The 26,691-nt window shown below is 39.0% G+C and overlaps 1 protein-coding gene across 5 annotated transcripts in view; it reads left to right on the top strand.

The window, feature by feature from the left end:
• The window catches only part of ptpn4a (protein tyrosine phosphatase non-receptor type 4a), a 276,928-nt gene that overhangs the window by 207,582 nt on the left and 42,655 nt on the right, over positions 1-26,691 (top strand). For all 5 annotated transcript variants that reach the window (XR_007262457.1, XM_048598845.1, XM_048598844.1 and 2 more), the window contains 6 exons: positions 13,688-13,846; positions 16,890-17,037; positions 22,119-22,202; positions 23,353-23,409; positions 26,001-26,157; positions 26,324-26,490. Coding sequence is in view for 4 of the 5 variants with exons in the window: in XM_048598845.1 (XP_048454802.1) it covers positions 13,688-13,846; positions 16,890-17,037; positions 22,119-22,202; positions 23,353-23,409; positions 26,001-26,157; positions 26,324-26,490 (772 nt within the window). In the remaining variant the exon portion in view is untranslated. The remainder of the gene's footprint in view (positions 1-13,687; positions 13,847-16,889; positions 17,038-22,118; positions 22,203-23,352; positions 23,410-26,000; positions 26,158-26,323; positions 26,491-26,691) is intronic.

Here is a 26,691-nt window from a genome sequence, read left to right as displayed (position 1 = left end):
TAGTTATTTTTTCAAGTCCAATGACGACTGTTTGGAAGTTAGAAAAGATAATCTTGTCATGGGGTGAATGCTGTGGAGGTTCACCAGACTGGGGATGATGGGCTTCATATGAGGATAGATTGCATCTGTTGAGCCTGACATTTAGAATAATGAGAGAGATACCATTGAAACATATGGAACTCTGACACGGCTGGACAGACTGGACATAGAGATGATGATTTCCTTGGTTAGGATGCCCAGAACACGAGTAGGCCATTGCAGTCGAGATGAGGAGAAAGTTTTTCACTCAAGATGGTGAACCTGTGAATTCTCTATCACATAGCCGAGTTAGTAAATATGTTTAAGAAAGAAGTAAATAGATAATTAGAGGCTACGGTGTCATGATGTTTATAGAGGGCAGAGGAGTATGGTATTGAGATGAAGGATGAACCACGATCATGTTAAATAGCTGAGTGGGCTTGATGTTCCAATGGCCTGCTTCTGCTCTTATTTTCTTTGTACATTTCTACCAGCTACTTGAGACTGCAAAAAACGAATTTAAAAAAAAGTTGCTTTCCCCTTCTTCTGCACTGAGGGTCCACCTTGTGCTCCCATTTTCTGCAATTGAATAGTGTAAAATTTAAGTTTTCCTGTTATAGTTAGAAGACTACTCACTGCAGCATGTCCACTGCCGTTTCATATTGAGCATATTAATTCCGTCTGTGGAAAACATAAACTACTTACCTATATTCCTGGTCAAAGTCAAAACAGCCTAGTACAGATCAGTACATGTGCCACAGCGGATTGTGGTTGTTTTCAGTTTGGTTAATTTAATCTTCAGTATATCCTGGTCCCCAGTGTGGGCAGATGTGCTTGCTTGGCACAGTTGTGTAGAATGTACAATCACATGAATGTCCATTGTTGATTTCGTTTTGTTGAGATTTTTGATTAATATTAACTATTGAGTTGATACATTTATCCTATGACTTAATTGACCATTAATTATTTGACTGTAAATTATCCCTCAGTTATTCAAAGGAAAATTTGATGAGTTGAGCTGGTCATTTTAAAAAAAAAAAAAAAAAAAATGACAAAGGAATGAGGGAGATGTTCCTTGTTCCTTGTGGTGTGGATTTTTGGCTTTTTCTTTTGAATTCTAAAGTCTAAGCTGGCTGAACAGCAAAAATAAACAGACCAGTGGAAAGAGCTGATGTTTGTGATCTTACAGTTGAATATTTGAAAATAGCCAAAAAATTAAGACATGGAGGAGGGAAATGTTGAAGATTCAATACAGTTCTTGTGACTTTTTAGAAAAGTTGATTTTGATATACTTCTGGAAGCCTGAGTTAGAACACAAGAACATAAGAACTAGGAGCAAGAGTAGGCCGTCTGGCCCTTCGAGCCTGCTCCGCCATTCAATAAGATCATGGCTGATCCTTTCGTGGACTCAGATCCATTTACCTGCGTTCTCACCGTATCCCTTAATTGCTTTATTGTTCAAAAAAAATCTACTTTTTTTTAAAAACATTTACTGAAGTAGCATCAACTACTTCACTGGGCAAGGAATTCCACAGATTAACAACCCTCTGGGTGAAGAAATTCCTTCTCAGTTCAGTCCTAAATCTGCTCCCTCTAATCTTGAGGCTATGCCTTCTTGTCCTAGCTTCACCTGCCAGTGGAAACATCCTCTCTACATCTATCTTATCTATTCCCTTCATAATTTTATATTATTCTATAAGATCCCCCCTCAATCTTCTGAATTCCAATGAATATAATCCCAATCTACTCAGTCTGTCCTCATAAGCCAACCCCCTCAACTCCGGAATCAACCTAGTGAACTTCCTTTGCACCCTCTCCAGTGCCAATACATCCTTTCTCAAGTTGCCAGATCCATATTGAAGCTAGTTTCTTCACTGCCATAAATCTTGCTAATGATAAAAGTGAAGTCAGCAATGTATGGTTGCTAACAAAAGCAAAATACTGAAATGCTGGAAATCTAAAACAGAAAACACAAAATGCACAGTAGCTCAGGTATAATCTGCGGAGAGAAATAGAGCTAACATTTGATGATCTTCCATCAGAACTGAATGCTGACAGTACGTGCTACTATCAATCCTTTGTTGATTTGCGTTTATTATAGATTGTTCAATAACTTTTCTCACTAACGTGGTATCTACTCGTTTTCAATGAATAAATTGTGACAGAAGTACTTCTGGTAGCCATGTTTCTTAGACCATTCAAGTTGTCAAACCAATATAATACAGTACAATAAAGCACAGGAACAGGTCCTACAGCCTGCCAAACCTGCGACGATTCCTAATCCTCATTTAGATCTGCCAGTTATTGCCCATATACTGTTTCTCTCCCTCTCTTTGCCTCCTGTTCGTATGTCTATCAAGACATGCCTTAAACGTTGCTAATGTGCCTGCTTCCACCACTTCCACTGGCAGTGCATTCTCGGCACCCACCACTATCTGTATGAAAAGCTTTCCCCGCACTTCTCCCCTAAACTTACCCCCTCTCACTTCAACCTATGCCCTCTTGTAGTTGACCTCCCACCCTGGGAGAAAGCCTCTAATTATCCACCCTATCTATGCTGCTCATAATTTTGTAGACGTTTATCGGGTCGCCCCTTAAACTCATTTTCACTGGAAGGATGAAGGCTATCCAACCTCTCGTCATAACGAAAACTCTCCAGACCAGGCAACACCCTGGTAAATCGTCTCTGCACCCTGTCCAAAGCATCCACATCTTTCTGGTAGTGTGGCGACCAGAACTGCATGCAATATTCCAAATGTGGCTTAACTAAAGCTTTGCACAGCTGCAACATAACTTACCAACTTTTATATTCGATGCCAAGCATGCTGTATGCCTTCTTGACCATCATATCTACTAATGTTGTCAATTTCAGGGATCTGTGGACCTGCACACCCAGATCCCTCAGTATATCAATGCTCCTAAGAGTTCTGCCATTTATTTTAAATCTGCACCTGAATTTGATCTTCCAAAACGTATCATCTTGCATTTGTCCAGATTAAACTCCTCCATCTGCCATTTCTCTGTCCAAATCTGCAATCTTTCTATATCCCACTGTATGCTTTGTCAGTCCTCCTCACCACCTGCAACTCCGCCAACTTTGGCATCATCCGCAAACTTATTAATCATACTACCAGATCACTTATAAACAACAAAGGTCCCAGCACTGATCCCTGTGGAACACCACTAGTTATTGATCTCCATTCTTAAAAGCACCCTGCAATCGCTACTTTGTGTTCTATGACCAATCCAGTTTTGTATCCATCTCGCAGCTCACCCCGGATCCCATGAAACTGTACCTTTTTGTACCAGCCTGTCATGAGGTACTTTATCAAATGCCTTATTGATGTCCTTGCCCTTGTAAACATCATCCACTGTCCTTCCCTCATCAATCATTCTTGTCACCACCTGGAAAAACTCAAGTTGGTGAGATATGGCCTTCCCCGCACAAACTCATGCTGCCTATCACTTTTAAGTCCATTCACTTCTAAATGTGAATAAATCCTGTCTCTCAGTATCTTCTTCAACAGCTTCTCTATCACTGATATCACCACCTTGTAATTACCTGGATTGTCTTTGTTTTCCCTCCTTAAACAAAGGAACAACATTCTCCAGTCCTCTGGAACCTCGCCTGAAGCCAAAGAGGATGCAGAGATATCTGTTAAGGCCCAAGCTATTTCCTCCCTTGCCTCCCACAGTATCCCGGGAGAGTTCCCTACTGGCCCTGGGGATTTGTCTAGTTTAATACATTTCAAGACACCCAACACTTCCTCCTCCATTCTGTTGACCTGCCCAAGAATATTCATGCACTTTTCCCTAATCTCAACATCCCTCACGTCCTTCTCTTTGGTGAATACCAATGTAAAGTACACATTAAGGATCTCATCCATTTCCTGAGGCTCGACACATACCCTCCCTCCTTTATCCTTGTGTGGGCCTACTCTTTTCCGAGCTACCCTCTTGGTCCTAATATATGCGTAAAATGCCGTGAAACTCTCCTTAACCCTGCTGGGCACAGAAGTTTAATAGCCCCTTTTGGCCCTCCCAACTCCTCGTTCGAGCTCCTTCCTCCTTTCTCTATATTCTTCGAGGACTTTGTTTTTAGTTGCCTGGACCTTAGGTATGCTTCTTTCTTCTTGACTAAGCTGATAATTTCTCCTGCCGTCCAAGGTTTCTGTGTCCTGCCATTCCTGTCCTTCATTTTCACAGGAACATGCCTGTCCTGCACTGCAATCAACTGGTCTTTAAAAAGACTCCCACATGTCAGATATGGATTTACCCACTATAAATAGAAACTCAACTGCAGATGCTGGAAATCAGAAACACAAACAGAAGTTGCTGAAAAGCTCTGGCAGCATTTGTGGAGAGAAATCAGAGTTAATGTTTCTGGTCCAGTGACCCTTCAGAACCAACGGTGGCTAGGAAAAAGATGGTTTTTATGCAGAAGAGAGGGGAGAGGGAGGGGGAGGAGTTAAAGATTAAACAGTAGGTGGAGGTAAAGCCCAAAGACCGAGAAGAACAGTTGGATAACGAACAGCCGAGGGGAATGAATAGCTACTAATCTGGATTATTAGTGGCTGACAATGGCTTGTGTGTAATAGCAGGCCATGTGATAACTATAAATAGGTTGCTTTTATCAACCTTAAACGTACAGTACTGTAATCGGAAAATAACCTTACAGAATGCAAATACATTGGCAGTCTAGGAGATAACAAGGTGTAGAGCTGGATGAACACAGCAGGCCAAGCAGCATCAGAGGATCCTGCTCCTCTGCTGCTTGGCCTGCTATGTTCATCCAGCTCTACACCTTGTTATCTCAGATTCTCCAGCATCTGCAGTTCCTACTATCTCTGAAACATTGGCAGTATAGGCCAGATTGTGTCATTTTTATGCAGGTTAGTTATTTAAGCACTTTTTATTAAGTAGCTATTGTAGTTTCAACTTGGTCAGCTGTTTAAATTGATGTCATTCTAATGTTGACAGGCAGAATGAAGATTGTTATGACCTGATAATCTATAATGCATGCTGGCAAAACATTCACTCCAAAAAACATATTCACATATTCAGGGTAGAGCCAGAATTAAACAGTCTAGTGCTGTTCATTTTGTCTTGTGCATTCTCCCAATTTCCTGACTCCCAACCCCATCTTCTACTTCCCTCCACATCATTCTCCTAACTGGAGAGTCATTTGGTATAGTTCCAGGATAATTACAATGCGTAGATGATCCGTGTAATCCGATCCAAAATTAGAGAATGCAAAATAGACTGGCACAAGTAGCAATTGAGTAAAGGCCAAAGATGTGCAGGTTAGATGGATTGGCCATGCTAAATTGCCTGTAGTGACCAGGATTGTGTAGGCTAGGTAGGGTTAAATGTGGGGTTATTGGAATCGGTTGGGTGGGGGATGGGGGAGTTTCTTTGTGGAATGCCTTTCAGAGGGTCAGTGCAGACTCAGTGGGCCAAATGGCCTCTATTCGCGCTGTAGGGATTTTATGATTCTAAAGTGCCAGGGGAATGTGAGCATCCATGGAGCCAGATAAACATTGTGATGACTGACAATGTGTTTATTCCTTCACTGGTTTTCATTTTCTCTCTCTCCTTGCTGCTCCCACCACCTCTGCTGGCCAAATAAAAATCGCTTTGGAAGGATCTAGGATTCAGTAATTATTTCTGGCTCATGGTTTTTACAGTGCGTTTGATTCCTGTGTTTTGGACAGGGTTATGATTTCATGCAGATCTTGTCCGCGATCCAAATGTATTAAGGTTTGGCTTTGTTAATGGGAGACATCATGCTTTTACTACTACACATGGAGGCAATGGCCTAGTGGTATTATCGCTGGACTGTTAATCTGGAGACCCCAGTAATGTTCTGGGGACCCAGTTTCGAATCCCAGAAGTTGAATTCCATAAAAAAAAATCTGGAATTAAAGGTCGAATGACAACCACGAATCCATTGTCAATTGTCAGAAAAACCAGTCTGGTTCACTAATGTCCTTTAGGGAAGGAATTTGCCAATTCTGAAGAAGGGGCCTGGCCCGAAACGTCAACTTTCCTAATCCTCTAATACTGCCTGGCCTGCTGTGTTCCTCCAGCTCCACACTGTTATATCTGCCACGCTTACCTGGTCTGGCCTACATGTGATTCCAGACTCTCAGCAATGTGGTTGACTCTTAACTGCCCTCTAGGCAGATAGGATGGACAATAAATGCTGGCCTAGCCAGCAACGTCCTCATCCCGTAAATGCATTAAAAAATGACAATTTTGATGTCAACTGAAATAAAATAATATGCTTTTAAAATAATTTGGTCAAGCAGCATCTGTGACGACACAACATGCATTTCAGGTGGGAACCTGAACAGTGGGAAGGGAGCAGGTAAAAGGAGAAGTGTTACATTCCCTGAACTTGAATGACAAAGCAATGGGAAGTAGGAGAAAACATGTTGGGGTCAAATGAGGAGTCGGTGGAAAGTCCAGACTCTCTTTTAACGACCTTCCTTCAAGGACGTCAAGCACTCTCTCCAGGTGAAGATGTGACTTGCTTGTACTTTAAACTTAATACACGGTATCCAAGCAGGATCCTTCACACAGGGATCACCAAATACAGATTGCATATCTGCTTTACAGTCAGTAGAAATATTGCTGATGTCCAATTGTATGACCAGTCTTTTTTTTTCCTCCCCAGATGTAGTCCTACACCCCATAACCAAATTTGGGACCAGTTTTTCATAAATTCTACGTGAGTTGTAGTTGCATGCTTTTGCATCATTCAAACATGCCCTTTCCAACTTAATTTAATCAATTGTAATTTATTCTCCATGTCTTTCTCAATATTTTAAGGTAATAGCCAAGCTTGCTCATTCTAAATTGTTTGGTTTGTCCTACCTTCCTGTTTCATCTCTGCTTTTATGAAAGCTAGGTCAATGAATAAGCAAGTAAGACCAGAAAAATATGGCCTGGATTTTGCAGTTAAATATAACATGTTTTCAATGCTCGCCATTACAAACTTAATTGGGCAGCAACTTACAGGTGAATGCACTTGTGTAGTTAGATCGGGAAATCCAGAAATTGTGATCAGAGTTGCCCTGCCCCTTCAATGCCTTAACTATATTTACAAATACTCACCTTTGGAACTTTACTACCTAGCTCAAACACTGCATGCGTTGGTCCGGGCACTTCAATCTGATTAATTTAGGCGATGCAGTGTAGCTTGCCCTGTTCACGTGTCCTGGACTGCCTGTAAAGAACTCAACACTGAACAAGTGGAGCATGAACATTGTCATAAACTGGTTGGATGAATTACCTTTTTCTATACTATAATTTAGAAAAATAAGAAAGAAATGGGAGCAGACCATTCAGCCCTAAAGCCTGCTCTGTGGTTCATGGCTGATCTGATTTTTAACCTCAAATATCTATTCCTGCATATTCCCAATAATCTTTCATAACATTGGTAATCAGGAATATTAATCAAGACTGCCTTAAACGTATTTGAAGATTCTGCATTGAATGCCTTATGAGGACTGGAATTTGAAAGACACTCAAGTGCCTGAGGGAGAAAATGTTTCATCTCTATTAAATGAGCAACATTTTACTTTTTAAACTATGATCCCTAGTTCTAGATTCTCCCACAAGAGGAAACGTCCTCTCAACATCCAACTGGTCAAATCATCTCAGGATCTTTCATGTTTCAATTAAGCCATCCCTGATTCTTATAAGCTCTAGAATTTAGAAGTCTAATCTGTCTAACCTTTGTTCAAAGGTAATACGCTCATTCCATGTATTAGTTGAGTAAATTGAACACTTCTAATGCATTCGCATCCTTATGTAAGTATAGTGACTAGTGCTGTATACTACTCCAGATGTGGTCTCAGGAATGCCCTGTATAACTGAACATAGCCTCCTTACTCTTGCTTTCAATTTTCCTCACAGAGACAAAAAATTCTATTTGCTTTCCTGATTACTTGCTGTACCTGCATACTAACCTTCTCGATTGATGCACTAGAATGCCCCGATCTCTGTATCTCAGATCTGTACAGCCTCTCACCATTTAGATAATATACCTCTTTGTTATCCTTTGAGAAAACGGACAATTTCACACTTTCCTACGTTGTACTCCATTTGCTTACTCACTTAATCTTTCTATATCCCATTGTAGGATCCTTATGCCCTGTTCGCAACTCTCTTTCCTACCTATCTTTGTGTTATTAGCAAATTTAGCTTCCATAATTGTAAAGAGGAACAAAAACAGAAGTTGCTGGAAAAGCTCCGCAGGTCTGGCAGCATCTGTGAAGAAAAAATCAGTTAACATTTCAGTTCCGGTGACCCTTCCTCAACGGTCTGAGGAAGGTTTACTGGACCCGAAATATTAACTCTGATTTTTTTCTTCACAGATGCTGCCAGACCTGCTGAGTTTTTTTCAGCAACTTCTGTTTTAGTTCCTGATTTACAGCATCCTCAGTTCTTTCAGTTTTTATTTAGTATTTAACTCACTGCCACATCTCTTCTAGGCATGCCCACCTTGAAGAAGTTCTGCTCTTGACCTTTCTCTCCAATAGCATCGCAACACACTGGCTCAGGATTGCACCACTGCACAATTCCACTTCATCCTCTGGCTCATTCGCCGTGCTAACGAGAAAATTTTTCTTTTCCTTTTAGGCATCGAGGCCCATAAGATGCAACAACTCAAAGATACCCATGGCCCTCTCAAACCTTCCCCTCTTCCCCCCCCTTTCCCCTCTTCCCCTCTCCCAACCCCCCACCTGTTGGGTATTCACCATCCCTCCTGACCTCCCTCTCTCCAATGCTGAACATTCTGTACTCGGCAAAGGCCTCAGCTTTATTCCTCTGCATCCCCATCATAACGAATAAGTATTAGTACTGAGGAAGGGTCACCGGACCCGAAACATTAACTCTGATTTTTTTCTTTACAGCTGCTGCCAGACCTGTTGAGCTTTTCCGGCAACTTCTGTTTTTGTTCCTAATTTACCGCCTCTGCAGTTCTTTTGGTTTTTATAATTGTAAAGAGTTTAGGCCCCAGCACCAACCCATGTGGCACACTACTCATGACATCCTGCCAGCCTGAAAAAGACCTATTTGTTCTTGCACTCTGCATCCTGCTGGCTAACCAATCTTCTGTCCATGCCAGTACTTTATCCCCAAACACAACCATCTAACATATGGCCTTTTATTTCTGCAAAAACATTTGATATGGCACCTTATCAAATGCTTTCTGGTAATCTAAGTATGATACATCCAATGTTTTCCCCTTTATCTACAGCACAAGTTACCTCTTCAAAGAACTTCAATAAGTTTGTTAAACGTGATTTCACTTTGACAGAACCATTTTGTCTTTGCTTAATTACTTTGAATTTCTCCAAGTGTCCCATTCTAATGTTTTTAATAATAGCTTCTAACATTTTCCCTATGACAGATATTAAGCTAACTGGCTTGTTATTTCCCACTTTCTGCCTCCCTTTTTGAATAAAGCAATTACATTCATTATTTTCTGATATAAAGAAACCTTTCGCCAAGTCTTGAGTTTTACAAAATTAAAATCCGTACATCAGCTATCTCACAAGCTACTTATTTTAAGACCCTGGAATGAAATCCATCAAAACTTGTGAACTTGTCAACTCTTAGTTCTTACAGTTTGCTGAATGCTGCTTCCCTGGTGTTTCTCTCTCTCTCGTTCACTTCCTGATCTACACCAATTTCCAGGATACTACTAGTATCCTCTGCAGTAAAGACTGATCCAAACTGCATGTTCAATTCATCTGGCATCTCTCTATCCTCCAGATTCAATTTCTGTAAGGCCAACACTTTTTAAGTATCTGAAGAATTTTTTCATATCTGTTTTTATATTTTAGGCTAACTGTATCTTGGACTTCTCTTCATTTTTTAACATTCTGTCCAATCTACTGACCTGCCATCTATCTTTGCACCATGACTCTTGATATTACCCTTGACTTTTTAACCATGGATCACATGTCTGTCTTGTAAAATTATTCTTATTTGTTGGAATGTATCTATTCTACTGTTTCTGGAATATTCTCCCTAAACATTTGCTGCTGCTTTTCTATTGACCTATTCCTTAACCTAAATTGCCAGTTCACTTTTGCTAGCTCTGCTTTCATGCTCTCATAGTTGCCTATGTTTAAATTCAACATAGTAGTCTTGCTCCCACAGTTCTCTCCCTTAAATTGTATGTAAAATTCAATTATGTTATGGTCACTGCTACTTAAGGGTGCTTTCACTACGAATTCCAGTGGAAAAGCACCTAAAAGACCTGGAACCAAATAGAAGTATGCGAGGCATCTTTAGTTCACGACTGGCTCAGATATTGTGGTCAATGTAATTTAGCTTTGCCAGCTCCTTGTATACTAGGGAAATAATAAACAGTTTGTAATTCCAATGTGAAAGCAGTAGAATTTTCTTTTGCATAGATGCCCATGTAGAAGGTGCCCAGAGCATGTTGTTTAAATTGTTTTAATTCAAAAGGCTGCCAATCAAAAACATCTGAACAAATCAAATTGCATGTTGTATTTTGATTGAGTAATTTAACTCCTTTCTAAAGCAAATTGCTAAGTGCAAACCAACTGCTCATTATCATGTGCTATCAACTTAAACAGAAGCATAATTTCTGAGAATGCAGCTGGATTTTCTTTAACCTTGCATGTGATAGTTAAAAAAACCAATGCTAAACGTAAAACTTGATTGAAATAATTAATTTTGTCATGATTAGTTTTCTATATGTGATGGGTACCTAAAAATAGGAATGATGCTGGCTTGGAACGGAGACCACGTAGCAGACAACCAAGTAGTTTCTGTACTTCAGATATGAAATTCTTCAGATTATTATGTCTGTGTGTGTACATAATATATACTTGTGTGTATGATACAGGTAGTTCTCCTTGAAAGCGATAGTTGTGTTCTTGTATGATCTCGCATTATAGAAGATCGCCATAGAAAATCACATTATAGAGAAATCGCTATACATGTACAGCAGAAAGTTTGCGTTATCCAAACAGCGTCCACTATGCATCAATTGCATTAATGAAACACGCGTTCTAGCAGAACTACCTGTATTGCTGTTGTCATCATAATGCAGAAAGGAAGTTTTTAAGTGTGCTGGAAGGGTGTGGCACAAAGGGTCCTTACAACAGCCCATACTCATGTGAAAAGTAGTTAATTGCTGTAGATGAATTGAGTATGCCATTCAACCCTGCTCTGTTAAGAATGGATCTCTTGGTGTACACATTCAAAATGAGAATACAGCAATGAAGGTATCATTGCACCCTAGCTGTTTTTTCTGCCTAAGTTATATAAAAAAGGGTTTTCACAACGGATCTTCAAACAAAAGTTGGCAGTTTATAAACTGGTCAAAAGGTGTACTTATGTTTATTTCCTCTTTGTGGAGTTTCTTTTTTCCACATTGCTCTCCTATCTATGATTTCTGCCAGTTGTTGACCATTTTCCACCTGGGCAATTTTGAAAGGTAGTAAGAAGAACATGCAGAGTTTGATGGGATTTTCTTATTGCTGCTGTATGGACTGCATGCTCTTGTTTAAAGTTTATGCACGGAAGGAAATTTGCATTTATCATCTCCAATATGGAGAGATCAATGTGCATAATTACCAAATGCCACACAACTTTTATTATGGAGCTCCATTTGTCAATATCATGCGTATTCTTCTTACACTCTGTCAAAACATCCATTCCATATTAATTTATGGAGGCAATGTGAGTCGTGTAGTGCATTGTGGTGCACAGTATTGCACACTACAAGTCAGTAGATTACAGATGGAGCGCATCAAGTGATCCGTTTTTACCATTATGCACATGAAAGTAGATCTTGCATATACAAAGTATTTCTATAAATACCCAACTTAATGTTGACTAATTCCATCCTTTGACAAGCTCTTCTGCTGGATGATTCCAGTTAGGCCGAGGAAAACTGGAATCACTGGGTATCGGGGGAATACTCTTTGCTGTTTGGAATCATACCTGACACATAAGATGATCGTTGTTGTTGGAGGTCATTATCTCAGCTCAAGGACATGTCAGGATAGTGTCCTAGGCACAGCTATCTTCAGCTGCATCATCACTGACTTTTCCTCCATCATAAGGTCAGGAGTTGGGGATGTTTGCTGAGTTGTGATGACTCGGATTCTGATGCAGTCCATGTTCAAATGCAACAAGATCTAGACAAAATCCAGGTTTGGGCTGACAAGTGATAAATAACATTCGCACCACAGAAATGCCAGGCTATCACCATCACCAATAAGAAAAATCTAACCACTGCCCCTTGAAATTCAATGGTGTTACAATCACTGAATTCTCCACTATCAACATCCTTGGGGTTATCATTGACAAGAAACTTAACTGGGCTTGTCACATAAGCACACTGGCTACAAGAGCAGGTGAGAGGCTAGGAATGCTGCAGCAAGTAACTTGCTACCCAACTCTCCAAAGCCTGTCCATCATTTACAAAGCACAAGTCTGGTGTGTGAAGAAATACTCTGCAGTTGCCTGGACGAGTGCAATTCCAACAACACAGAAGCTTGACACCATCCACGACAAAGCACCACACTTGATTGATGCTACATCCACAAGCATCCATTCCCTCCACACTCAGTAGCAGCATGTGTATTACTGAGGAGATGTAATGCAGAAATTTGCTCCAGATCTGCAGACCACACCTTCCAAATGCATGACCACTTCAATCTAGAAGGACAAGATCAGCAAATACACGGGAACATGACCACCTTCAAGTTCCCCTCCAAGACCCTTACCATCCTCACTTGGAAAGATATCTCTGTTCCTTCAATGTTGCTGGGTCAAGATCGTGCAATTCCCTCACTAATGGCATTATGGATCTACTGGTAGCAGATGCACTGCAGCGATTCAAGAAGGCAGCTCACCACCACCTTCGCAAGGGCAACTAAGGATGGGCAATAAGTGTTGGCCAGCTAGCAACGCCCACATCCCACAAAAAATAAAAAAACTGTTTCAACAGTGAATGAAATCAAATGAATTTGAGACTTCGAGATCTTGAAGATTAACGAGTGACTATACTCAGAAAATAGACGAGAGAAAATCTGAAGGTGTATCATCAGTGAAGTTTATTTTTATTTGTACAGAAATATTATGAAAAATTAAAATTTAGGCTGTTATTTTTCACTGTCAAAAAAATATTCTTTTGCTGTTAGCACAAATCAATGGCTAACTTTTAAGTCTAAAGCACTATATTTGTTGTATGTGTGATGAAGTTTCTTACTGAAGCATTAAATTTGTAATGTCATTGCTATTGTATTCCCGGAATAAAAGTTCAGTTTGTAGTCGTTTGTGGCTTAATGCAGCGTAACCGCTGTATATCTTTGCTTATGGTACAGAAGTGACTACCCTTCAAAAGTAATTAAATGGTAATGAAATGCTTTGGTAGCCCTTAAGAATGTTAAAACTCACCTATATATATTCTAATTAATTCTTTGTGTAAAGTTACCATTATGAATATGTTGTTCATTGAATATTTTTGGAGTGATGTGTATAAAAAGTACAGCACTGCCATAGTTGAATAAGTGCTGTGGTAGTTAATTTGATGATCCTATGTCTTAATTTGTTTTTTTTCTCCTTTATCTTTGCAACTGAAACTGCTAAATTAATTCTTGGAATAAAGTCGAAACTCCACGTTCACTCAGGAAGGAAGCCGTCCAAGACCTTCATCTGTAGGACACTTGGTTGACCACACAGTGCATGTTTCAACGAGTGAGGTCTTTGCCAACCACAAATCTCCTTCCTCTACGCAAGCAAACAGTATTATTCTGGAGTCATCTCCGTAAGTTTCTCCCACTGTTATTTAATACGCATATCAGGAGATTTATCCAATTTGTGTGTGGGAGTTTTCAGGTTTTTTGGGTTTGGAGCCTATTGTTGTGGTTGGATGGGATGTTCATAGCCAAATTACTACTTTAAAAATGTTACTTTTGGCATTCATGCTGGTTTTGAAATTTGAGTCCTGCTGATATCAGTTCCCTAATGATTCGTACAATGTAGGGGAGACATTTTCTACCAGCAAATCTAAAGTTGCGCCAGTTACTAGTCTTCAGTATTCTCCTATCTGAGCACTACAGAGGTAGACATGAAGATAAAATGGATTAAAAGCTTGTACTAATGTACTTAATGCTTCAAAATATTAACGAAGATCAAATCCATGATTCTGTCATTTGGAAAAAAAATTGTCCTATGTTAAATTATTAACACTGTATTTAATATAACAGTGTTTGAATTAAAGCTGTACATAAATAAGGAATGTTTCAAATGGATGTCACGTTGCAACCATTCAATATTTGAATTTGACTTACATTCATTAAAATTAGGTTTGATTAAAATGAGCAGATGATCCATTTTCAGCCAACTTAACTGAATCTATTTTTTATTTATTCGTGGGATGTCACTGATTCGTGTCACTGGTTGGCCAGAATTTTTTGCCCATCCCTAGCTGCCCTTGAACTGAGTGGCTTGCTAGGCCATTTCAGAGAGCAGTTGAGAGTCAACCATATTGCTGTGGGTCTGGAGTCACATGTAGGCCAGACTAGGCAAGGATGACAAATTTCCTTCCCTGAAGGAAGAACATTAGTCAGTCAGATGGGCTTTTCTGACATCAGCAGTGGTTTCATGGTCATTAGTATATTCTTATTTCCAAGGTTTTTTATTTATTGAATTCAAATTTCACAATCTGTCATGACCCCAGAACATTAGCTGAGCCTCTGGATTAAAAGTCCAGCAATAATACAGTAGGCCATCGCATCCTGCCCCTCCCTTCCCCTCTCCCCTCCCAATCAATTGTGCAAACACATTTTGCTAAAAGATAACTTAAATATATATGCTACTATTTGATGACTGTTTGTTTACTAAAATAATACCATGTATTTCAATTGGAAAGAATTGTAAACATGACCAGTTACAATAATGTACCCAGTGCATAGTATATATCATTAAGCAGATTTTCTACAGTTAAAGTAAAACTACAGTTTCTAGACTGCAAAATAAGCTGCTTTCATCCAACCATTCATTCTGAATTTATACTTTGCTGAATAAATATGAAGCAGTGCACCCTTTGGTTTAAATTTGATTCTTGTCATGCTAATATGAAGGGGGTACGCTATTTCTTTTCAGAGGCAGTAATAGACTTCAGAAAAAAAAACTTCTCACGTGCAAGTGTAATATAAGTAGCAAAGACTTCGTCTTCGTTAACACCTTTCTTTACCTATTGTAAAGTTTGAATTAACCTAGACCAATCTCACACAGGTGTGTGCTGTTCGATCTAATACCAAAAACTATAGATTGTTGGATAGATAAAATATTTCTGTTTCTGCCTTAATTGCTGCTATGTTATCTATTGGCAGCTGCACAGACTGACGTGTGCAAAAATTTGGCCTATTTTGTCGCTGCAAGACCACTAATAACCCACTGTAACCGATGTAATTAGTAAGTGCATGAATACAGTTTTTCAGAGTTCTTTGTTATTGAAATTCAGGTTGCTCATTGTTACACTAAACACTGATTTAAAATATTTTTTTGATAACCTAATTTTCCAATGAATTAATAAACTGTATCAGGTTACCACTTTGAAATTTATTCAGTTCTTTGTGCAACTTTTTGTTTTTGATATTTTAATTTCAATAATATGCAAATGAGCTTAACCTAGAGCAAAAAAGGACCCTGAAAATTCATGCAATTTGAGCCTACATCATGAATTGCATTCAGAAAGAGTCTCGTAACTGGGACCTATGAAATACAGGAGTCCTGATTTATGAACGACCGACTTACGAATGTTTGTGGTTACAAACATGCTCCCATACATGGTTTTAATTTAAAGACCTGAAATATTTCCTGTGCTTACAACTGGCTGCTTTACGTTCTCCTACATTATGTTCTAACTTGCGTACAAATCAACTTACAGACTCCAGAATGGAACCTGTTATTAACCCAGGGAACTGCCTGTGGCTCTATTATTCTAGTCTGCAGAACATAGTACCACATTAAATTTATTGGCGTATTTGTTGGTAGATCATTGAAATTGTTCAGTGCGTGAGTGCAGTAGAGGAAGCTAACTGTTTTTTGTGTTATGCAGTGCATAGAATAGAATGTCCATCACAAAATGTGAAATAAAAGCCTATACAGCACATGGGATCACGCCCCCCCAATTCGGGACGATGCACACATTTGGTTGTAATATTGTGCAGCAAGCTAGAGCAGGTACAGCAGTGAGGTACAAATGCATGATGTGGCACATTTTCTTTTAGTTTAGTGTTGTCAAAGCCATCCTTTGCCTTCTACCTGCTTTTAGGTGCTTTTGATTCAAGTAGCAGGAACCTTTCTGGTTGCATGCGCAAGTTTAATGAGGTAATGCAAATCTTTTGAACTGAGCTGAACCTTTTTCTCTGAATTCAAATCATCAAAGAATGAGCAATCATCTCTCTCCAGAACGTTGCTCAGTTATGTTTCTGTGTTTCTACATTTCTCCACTTCTACTGAAAAATCAACCTGAACAAAATGCTGGGATCCCTCCAATTTGGAGAGAGCAGGCAAGATCACATTTCCTGAGGTGGACTTTTTTCTGTGGATACCGACTGGCCTGCTGAAAGTTTCCAGGGTTTCTGTTTTTGTTCTTGTTATGTTTTCTTTTTACTGTTAAGTCCTCTTGCTCAGATCACTTAATAAATTCCTTCTGTTTGTGTTTCATATCTGCCCTCTCCTTGTAAAGTACTAATATTCTTTTCTAATAGAAGTTCTGTTTAAAAGCCAATTTATAGAGGGGTGGGGAAAGCATCATACTGCTTGATGACATAATGCATTAAAGTCTAACTTTCTTTTAGTTGTCAAGAGACTGCTGGAGATGGACGGCCACCTGCATTGCCGCCAAAGCAGAAAAAAGTCACAACACCATCCAATCCTTGCCAACAGGAGTCGGACCCTCCTTTCCCAGATCTATTGGATGGCCCAATTGCAACAGAAAAATCTACAGTAAGATATTCTGAATTTAAACAACTCATTTTAGAACAGGGTTCAAGATAAAAATCTTAGTCATCTAAATTGACTTGGTTGCTATCAAAACCATGCAGTGTCTGCTTCATTCTAAATGTATTTTGAAAAATACCTGGACAGCATAATTCACACTGGCTGCAAACCATTCTGAGACATGTGTTCATTAAGTCAGCGTGACGTGTCTAATGTCTGGGTGAAAAATATTGGCATGCTTTCCACTTTTGTTTGTTAGTTTGTTTATCATTTTCAGCCTACACCACTAGATAGTGTCATAAGTTATACTTTGCATTCTGTTGGACTCAACCTGGGAGGGTGGGGGTGAGAAATGTAGATTCCAGCATTCAAGTTGGCAATTCGGAAAGTTATGGCCATGTGCTTGGAATTGATAACCTGTAGCTGGTCGATAGTGCATGCATGAAAAATTTAAACTTGTATCTTGAAGTGGAAGAGTTCAGTGAAAATCTGTGAACAACATGTAGGCATTGCTGTAGGGGAATACTCTACTCTAATAACTGAACACCACAAATGGTCAGGAAAATATCCTCTCCATTTCCTCAACACCCAGGCCTACTTAACCTCATAAGCATGCTCCATTAGTGGCAAAAGAACAGTTCTATGGGGAGCTTAACACGATGATCAGCAGAATGCCCAAGTCAGAACTACTTTAATGGATGATTCAAGTGCAAGAATGGGTGTAGATCATGAGGCAACGGCCTCCTTTCCCAGGCCAACATGTCTGAGGAAGATGAATGAGAACAGACAGAGCATACCTGAAGTATGCTTCTACCACAAGCTTTGCGTAACCAGCACCTTTCTGAACAAACCATGTCACAAGATTTCCTGAAACATACAAGATCAGGGCATTGGCCTGAGCTGAATCTAATCATGACCAGTTGTGACTGATCAGCATTGTCAAGACCTGCAATAAAGATCATTTGCTAGTGTGCACCTGGATCATCCATAGGATGAACCACTTGAAATTTTTTATTCAGAGTAGCAGTGTTGTCCTTGTATCAATGCCAAATACTGGATTCAGAAGGCACTCTCCAGCTTTTTCACAGAAGCAAAATGGAAATGCCAAGATACTGTCAACAATACCACACTCTGAACATATGGGAAACAAGAGCAGAAAAATGCTGACTGGATCAAGCATAGTGTCACCTTGATGAACCAATCATTGAAACCAAGCAATCCAGTCTCACTAATTACAAGAGCAAGCAGACTCTGAATGTGCTAAAAGTCATTTAAAGTCCTATCAGCTGTTAGGCAATGCACCAATGACTGCCGATTACAACTTTATCAGAATATCCAAATATCCTTCAGCAAAGGATGCCTGAGGCACATATTAAGGGATCACACAGGCAACAGGCCCATCAATAAGGAAAATGGCTCTACTGAAAACAAAGGCAGGGAAAATCATCACTGATTGTGATAAACATTTAAGAATGAATTGGTCACTACCTTGAGTTACACTCTAGGGAGAACACTTGCGGAGGAAGCTCTAGACAAGATGGAAAAACTGCATGTTGAACCCACAGTGGAGGAGTTTAGCAAAGATATTGACTTGTTTGACATAGGCAAACCTCCAGGTACTGATGCTATACCATGCATGGGAAACAGAAACCAGCACTCTGGCATCCACATGAACTTCTGTCTCTGGTGGAGGGTGGTGTCAATGCCCAGAATATGAATGGTGCAAAGATTGTGATTTTTTTTTTTTTCTTTATTCATTCACGGGATGAGGGCGTCGCTGGTTAGGCAGCATTTATTGCCCATCCCTAATTGTCCAGAGGGCAGTTAAGAGTCAACCACAATGCTATAGGTCTGGAGTCACATGTAGGCCTTCCCTAAAGGACATTAATGAACCAGGTGGGTTGTTGCTGACAATTAACAATGGATTCATGGTCATCATTAGATTCTTAATTCCAGATATTTTATTTAATTCAAATTCTACTATATGCCGTGGCGGGATTTGAACCCGGGTGTCCAGAATGTTATCGCTGGATTAACAGTCCAGCGATAACACCACTACATCATCACCTCCCCTGATCTTGTGATCTTGCACAAGGACAAGTGACTGAACACATCCACACCAAATTTGTGTGGTTTCAGAACTAGAAGATCTGCAGCTGCAAGAGAAATGTCACGAGCAAAGGAGACCGCTGTGTATTTACTGAATTGAGAAGGAATTTCTTCACCCAGAGGGTTGTTAATCTATGGAACTCCTTGCCCAGTGAAGTAGTTGACGCTACTTCAGTAAACATTTTTTAAAAAAAAGGTAGATTTTTTTTTTGAACAATAAAGGAATTAAGGGATACGGTGAGAACGCAGGTAAGTGGATCTGAGTCCATGAAAAGATCAGCCATGATCTTATTGAATGGCGGAGCAGGCTCGAAGGGCCAGACGGCCTACTCCTGCTCTTAGTTCTTATGTTCTTATTACCGTCATTGATCTCAACGGGATATTCAGCCATGTGAACAGAGGCAGACTGTTTAAGCTGGAGAAAGTTGGCTGTCCAATAAAGCTGCTACATCTGATCTCGTTCTATGACAACAAATTGGTTAAGGTCAGCTCTTACACTCTGAGATCTGCATGGGATCAAACAAGTTATATTCTGGCACCGTCACCCTTTGGCATATTATTTGCCATTGCATCTTTAGGTCATATGCAGAGGTTATCCTACTTATGTACCAGACTGATGAAATTTTAGTTTTCCTTGTCTGACTCCTTAGACAAAGGTGCATCAAATCCTCATCAGAGCATTGCTGTACACTAATAATTCTGCTCTGTTATTCCACATTGAGAAACAACAATAAACAGTTTTAAGTCTGACAATAGGTATCAGCATAACACTGGTGATTGGGGCTTTACATGTTCTGACTCTACAATCAGCAGAAATCTATCACTTGTTGCCAAATTCAAAACGCGCTGCAAAAGCTGCAACTGTTATGTGCATGCTGCATGAGTTTGTGAAACAGCAACAGCCTGACTGAGAATATAATTGAATTTACCAATCCCACTTTCTCAGTCCCCTCCTCTATTTGATGTCTATTAGCTTTTAGGGATGAATGACCATAATATTTTGTTTAAAAATGAGGTAGTTTAATCTGAAAGCAGTATGTTAAGTTTGAACAGAGGGAATTATAAAGGTAACAAAAGATAAATTGGCAGAGATGGATTGGGAAATAGATTGCGTTTTGACACTACATGGTCCATAAATAATCTTTAAAGAATTATTATGTTGTTTACAACAACAATACATTTCTTCAAGGCACAAAAGCTCAAGGTCAGCTGTGGTTAAAAGAGAAAGTTAAGGATTGTATAAGATTAAAAGAAATGGTCTACAAAGTTGCCTGAAACAGTAATAAGCCTCGGGGTTGGGAGGAATTTAGGATACAGCAAAGGCGCTCCAAGAAAATAATATATAAATACATGTAAAATGGAAAATTTGACAAATCCAAATGTGGGTCCAGGCAACATCAGGGAGGATTTATAACGGGGAATGGAAAAATGGCAGGGAAGTTAAAGGTGATTGTATCCTCCTCAGCGAAAATAATGACACGCCCAGAATTAGAGACCCATAGGACTGGGAGCAATGTGGAATTGAGGGAAATTAATTTTAATAGGTTGTGTTGGAGAAATAATTGAGACTGAAAGTTGATTAATTCCCCAATAGATGCAATGTTGATCATCATCCAAATTTCTGTACATTTTTGGAAGGGATCCTTTAGATTGAAAGGCAGGAAATATCACCCTTCTGTTTAAGAAGAAAGAGAAGAAAACTGAAAAGTACTGACCTGTTAGCCTTTTATTAATAGGATGAAAAGTGCTAGAATTGATTATAAAGGATGTGATAAGTGGACATTTGGATAATAATGATCTGATTAGGCGTTGTCTATATGGTTTTATGAAAGGGAAATGGTATTTGGTAATCCTGTTGGATTTTTTTGAGGATGCTACTGATAGAATTAATAAACGAGGGTTGTTGGACACAGTATACTTGGATAAAGCCCCCCACAGGAGGTTGCTTAGCATAACTAAAACACATGAGATACAAAGTAATGTGCTGGCATGGATTAAGAATTGGCTAACAATTTGAGTAGGAAAACAGAGTAGGAATAAACTGGTCATTCTTATATTGGCAAGCTCTGACTAGTGGAAAATACAAGAATTGATACTTGGTCCCCAGCTATTCACAATATATACCAATGATTTGGGGGCTAAATGTAATATTTACAGGTTTGTGAATTACACAAAACAAGGTTGGAAATACGTGCTTTAAGGAAGATGCAATGTGGCTTCGTTGCAATTTGGACAGATTTAGTGAGTAGGCAAAAGCATGGAGATGGAGTATAATGAAAAATCAGAGGTTATCCATTTGAGCGGAAGAACAAACGTGCAGGGTAGTCCTTTAATAGTAAGAGTTTGGAAAGTGTAGATGTACAAAGAGTTCTCTTGGTTAATAAGTTACTGAAGGATATCATGGAGTGCAACAGGCAAGTGATTCACAAGAAGATTTGTGTAGATTATAGGAGCAGCTGAGTCTTCAATTTTGCAAAACATCGATTAGACCGCTTCTCTGTGCATTTTTGGTCCTTTGCCACACGGAGGATTCTGTTGTCATAAAAGAACTGCAATAAATGCTTACCAGACTTGTTCCTGGGATGTTGGAACTGTTTTGTGAAAACAGAGTGGGAAAACCATGTCTGTATTCTTTCAAGTTTCTAAGAATGAGAGGCGATCTCATCGAAATCTACAATGTACTTAAAGAGATAGTAGTGTGGATATATCCTGCAAGCCTTGGTGTAGCTGAAGTATAATATACGTACTTATTGATCAGGATAATATAATAGATATAATCATTTAATCTCTCAGGAAATCCATGGGAGAGGCTCTCAAGTGACTGGAAGTGTTAATCCTTTCTCTCCACAGATGCTGCCTCATAGGCAATGTCCAGCTTTTTTGTTCTTATTTCAGATTTCCAGTATCTGTAATTTGTTTGTTTTGATGTCAAATTCATTGTACGTATGATTTAATAACCCATTTCTGTTTTTTTTCAGCCAAATGGTATTGTCCCTCATGATAATCTGGTTCTGATAAGAATGAAGGCGGATGAGAATGGAAGATTTGGTTTCAATGTCAAGGTACACCTTGCTTATATTAAACTCATTTGTGCAATTGAAATGCATCAACTATTCTGAATTTGTTCAACAAATTTAGGCATCACAAAAGCATGCAGTCACATTTAAGGTTGAGAAATTATTTGGAATGTATAAGTTTTAGTATATTTTTTCCAGAAAAATTTCTTCTAAAGATGCACATAGAGGCTGGTTATAGGAAACTATATATTTTCCACAGAAGTAACTTTGAACACGTCAATATTAGATATCACGCAGCCATTGTGATAGAATACACCTTTATTCTATCTGATGAAAGGTACAAAAAGCGAACAATGTATAAGGAAGTTACTAAGGCTGTTGGATTAACTAAAGGGGATTTTTGCTGATGCAAAGTGGTCAGTTTTATTCAGTTGTTAGAAGCTTCCCTGTTTAAATCAAGTATGATGACCACTGTGGGCTCAAAGGATGTTTTCTTATATACTTAGTGAAAATGAGTTATACAAGTTGTTATTGAATCCAGTTATAATAAAAACCAAAAGAACTGCAAATGCTGTAAATCTGAAACAAAGACAAATTGCTGGGAAAGCTCAGCAGGCCTAGCAGCATCCATGAAGTGAAATCAGAGTTAACGTTTCGGGTCCAGTGACCATTCCGCAGTTGTTATAATGTTTTCAATATTCATACCTAAAATGTCTTAGCATATTTCTGCCCTTGTCTCACTCTAAATGGTTGTTGTGTCTCCCTTCAAAATCTAAAACATGAGCACATTAAAAAAACACAGTCTTGAACGGTTTGTTATTGTTATAGTCTTAGGTTTTACCGTCAAAAACTATAGATATACGTATAGATGAATGTGTTAGTTCCTATCAAAAACAAGATTCTTGAACTAATAATGGGGAAAGCATTTGACGTCATTCATACCAAAAATATGTTTACAGTCAACGCAAATAATGCTTGTCCATTTGCATGGGTTTGCTGACAGATATTGGTATATGTAAAATGAACATTTTTGTAACTATGTATACATATCAATTATTTATTTTGCTAGAAAGTGGGATATTATGATATCTGCGTTAATTACCTATTTGGTAGCCCATTCTCGCAGCTGGAACTAAGTTGCTTATCATGCTCATTTATCTTTGAGGGAGTATTCAAGTCCTTTTTGTTTTTACAGGGAGGTATTGATCAGAAAATGCCAGTAATAGTATCACGAGTGGCACCTGGAACACCAGTGAGTAACTGTCTACAAAGTAAAACGTGAAATAATATTTTCTCAGCAATTCTGACATATTTGAAAGCCTTCAACTGATCCTTCTTAAGGATCTCACAGTGGATTGCTTCTGAATCTGATTTAGGGCATGGGGAAAAAACAGATTTTGCAGCTTGTAATTTTTGTAATAGACCCGGACGTAAACACAATCAAGCTGTAAAACTCCATTACTACTGTATATACTTGTGTAAAAGTCAATCTCATTTAATCCCATGATTTTGCCTTGACAGATCTTTGAGTTTTATATGTATCGCATCTAAAAGTAATTCTGCTTTGATGGGATTAAAGCTAAATATTTCAGAACCAAAGTGTAATCTTCATAATCACATGAAAAACATCAATTAATTGTTCATTAAAGTTGGTATACTTAGCAAATGTCCTCCATTTGCTAATTGTCCATTAAGACAGGAAGAATGAAAGAACATTTGATTGAAGGAATTTTTACTTGCTGAATCTCAAACTATGGAAAGCGTAGGGAACTTGTAAAAGGTCAGAGAAAAGTGATGTATAACTTAAGACACTAATTCGCAGGCATTGAAAGCATAGGCAACCCTTGTGTACATTGATTACAGTAATAGAATATCATGGCTGATCCTTGTATCCAGGAACAGAGTATCAGGTTGTGTACTTGAGCCACAAGGTGGGACCTGAGCGCACAATTTCGGATGACGCTTCATTGCAGTTCTGGGGGAATGTTTCATTATCAAAGTTTTTGTGTCATAAATGAGATGGAAAAGATGTGTTTCCCTGTTAAGAGGACCGTAAAAGACCCTGTTTTGAAAAGGAAGAATTTTGATGTTTTATCCGATACTTTTCCATTATTCTAAACCACTGATCATTCATCTCACTGCTACTTATGAAACTCTTGCTCTGGACAAATTAGTTACTAATTGCAGGCAAAAGAGTCTTGCACTTATATTTTTCATCAGTTCTAAAGAACTTAAGGCCGTCCTGAAAGCTTGGGAAATATGATGTAAGCACTTTATTTTTGTCAGTGGTTTAAATAAGTATTCACTTTTTAGGTGTACTCTTTTATAAGTGGCTGTGCTCCCTAATTTTATTCTCTGAGAAGAAGCTGAAACGGTGTCCAGTTGTGGCTGCCGCTTTACAGGAGAGATGTGAATCCTTTGGAGAGAGTGTAGAAGCGAGTTACAAGAATGATTCCAGGAACAAGAAACTTCAGTTACAAGGACAGATTGAAGAAATTGGGATTGTCTTCTTGGAGAGAAGGTGGATGATAGGAGATTTGATTGAGAGTTTCAAATTCATGAGCAGGATGATAGAGTTGGTAGAGACAAGCTGTTCCCGCTTGTAAAAGAAAAATGAACTAGAGGGCATCAATTTCAGGTGATGTGCAAACAAAGCAAGGGCGATGTTAGGAAAAAACCTTTCTGCATTGTGTGTAATTAGGAATGCACTACCTGGAAATGTCGGACGGCTGGTTCATTTGAAGCATTCAAGAGGCCAGTGGATGATTATTTGGATAGAAATATTGTGCGAGGATATAGGGAAAAGGCAGAAGATTGGCACTTGGCAGTAGAACCGGTACAGCATGATGGGCCAAATGGTTTCTTTCTGCACGAAAGCAGTTTTGTAATTCTGAAGAATTCTGTATTGCATAGAACATAGAATAGTACAGCACAGGAAAGGGTCCTTCGGCCCACAATGTTGTGCCAAACATGATGCCAAATTAAACTAATCCCTTCTGCCTGGTCTTGATCCATATCCCTCCATTCCTTGCATATTCATACACTTATCTAAAAGTCCCTTAAATATCCCTGTCATATCTGCTTCCACCACCACTCCAGCAGCGTGTTCCAGATTCCTACCACACTGCGTTTAAAAAAGAACAAAAAACTTGCCCTTCACATCTCTGAAATTTCCCCCCATCACCTTAAATTCATGCCCGCTAGTATTAGACATTTCAAATCTGGGAAAATGATTGATTGTCAACCCAATCTATGCATCTCATAATTTTACTATCAAGTTTCCCCTCAGCTGCTGTTGCTTCAGAGAAAACGACCCAAGTCTTTCTAGCCTCTCCTCATAGCTCATACCCTCTAATCCAGGCAACATTCTGGTAAACCTCTTCTGCACCCTCTCCATAGTCTCCACATCTTTCCTGTAACCTGACAACCAGAATTGAACACAATACTCTAAGGGTGACCTAACCAAAGTCTTATAAAGCTGCAACATGACATCTTGAGTCTTGTATTCAGTTCCCCAACCAACAAAGACAAGCATATCATACACCACCTATACCGCCCTATGTACTGTGTGGCCACTTTCAGAGAGCTATGGATTTGAACCCCAGGTTAAGTCAACCCTGTTATGTCAATTAATGGTCCTACCATTAATTGTATATTTTTTTCTATTGATTTCTGGTTCAGCAAATTAGCATGAATGAAGTTTCATTTCACTAATATACAGATGCCTGCTATAAAACCCTAAAACTGTTTTAAAGTAGTTAGTGTCTCATAATATGACCTGTTGTGGGAGAAAAAAGTCTAATTTAAGTGGCTGTAAATCTTTTGTTATTTTACAATGTACAGGCAGACACTTGTGTTCCACGACTCAATGAAGGTGATCAAGTTGTACTGATCAATGGTAGGGATATATCTGACTATACTCATGACCAGGTTGTCATGTTCATCAAGGCCAGCTGTGAGATTCGTTCTGAAGAACTAATATTATTAGTTCGACCCAACGGTAAGTGTACATCTTCGTAAGTGGCAATAATGTTTTATAAATGTCTTCAATATTGTTATAACTCAAACTTTTTGCGTCCAACTTGCTTAATTGAGCTTCGGTAAACAGAATTTTCTTAGTGTTTTTAAATTCATTATATAATTGCGTGAATTTGTTCTGTCTCCAGCTGTTTATGACGTGGTAGAAGAAAAGGTAGACAGTGAGCCTGATTTTCAGTACATTCCAGAGAAATCTCCCCTGGATGTAATCCATCAGGATGACGATGCCTTAAGAGAATCAATGATACATTTGCGAGAGAGTCTGGAGACAGGAACTATTCTTACACAGTTTGATGTAAGTATTTTTTTAACTGCATGAAATTACATAATTTTATCAGTGTATGAGCAAGTATCACCCTTCAGCCTTGCTATTTTTTTTTTTATTCGTTTGTGGGATATGGCCAAAGCCAGCTTTTATTGCCCTGGAGAAGATGGTGAGCTCACTTCTTCAACTGTTGTGATCCATTTGGTGTAAGGTCACCTACCGTACTGTTAA

The sequence above is a fragment of the Rhincodon typus genome, chromosome 7, assembly GCF_021869965.1.
Source record: "Rhincodon typus isolate 14 chromosome 7, sRhiTyp1.1, whole genome shotgun sequence".
NCBI lineage: Eukaryota > Metazoa > Chordata > Chondrichthyes > Orectolobiformes > Rhincodontidae > Rhincodon > Rhincodon typus.
Note: the sequence above shows the minus strand (reverse complement) of the source record. Positions and strands in the feature narration are given on the sequence as shown.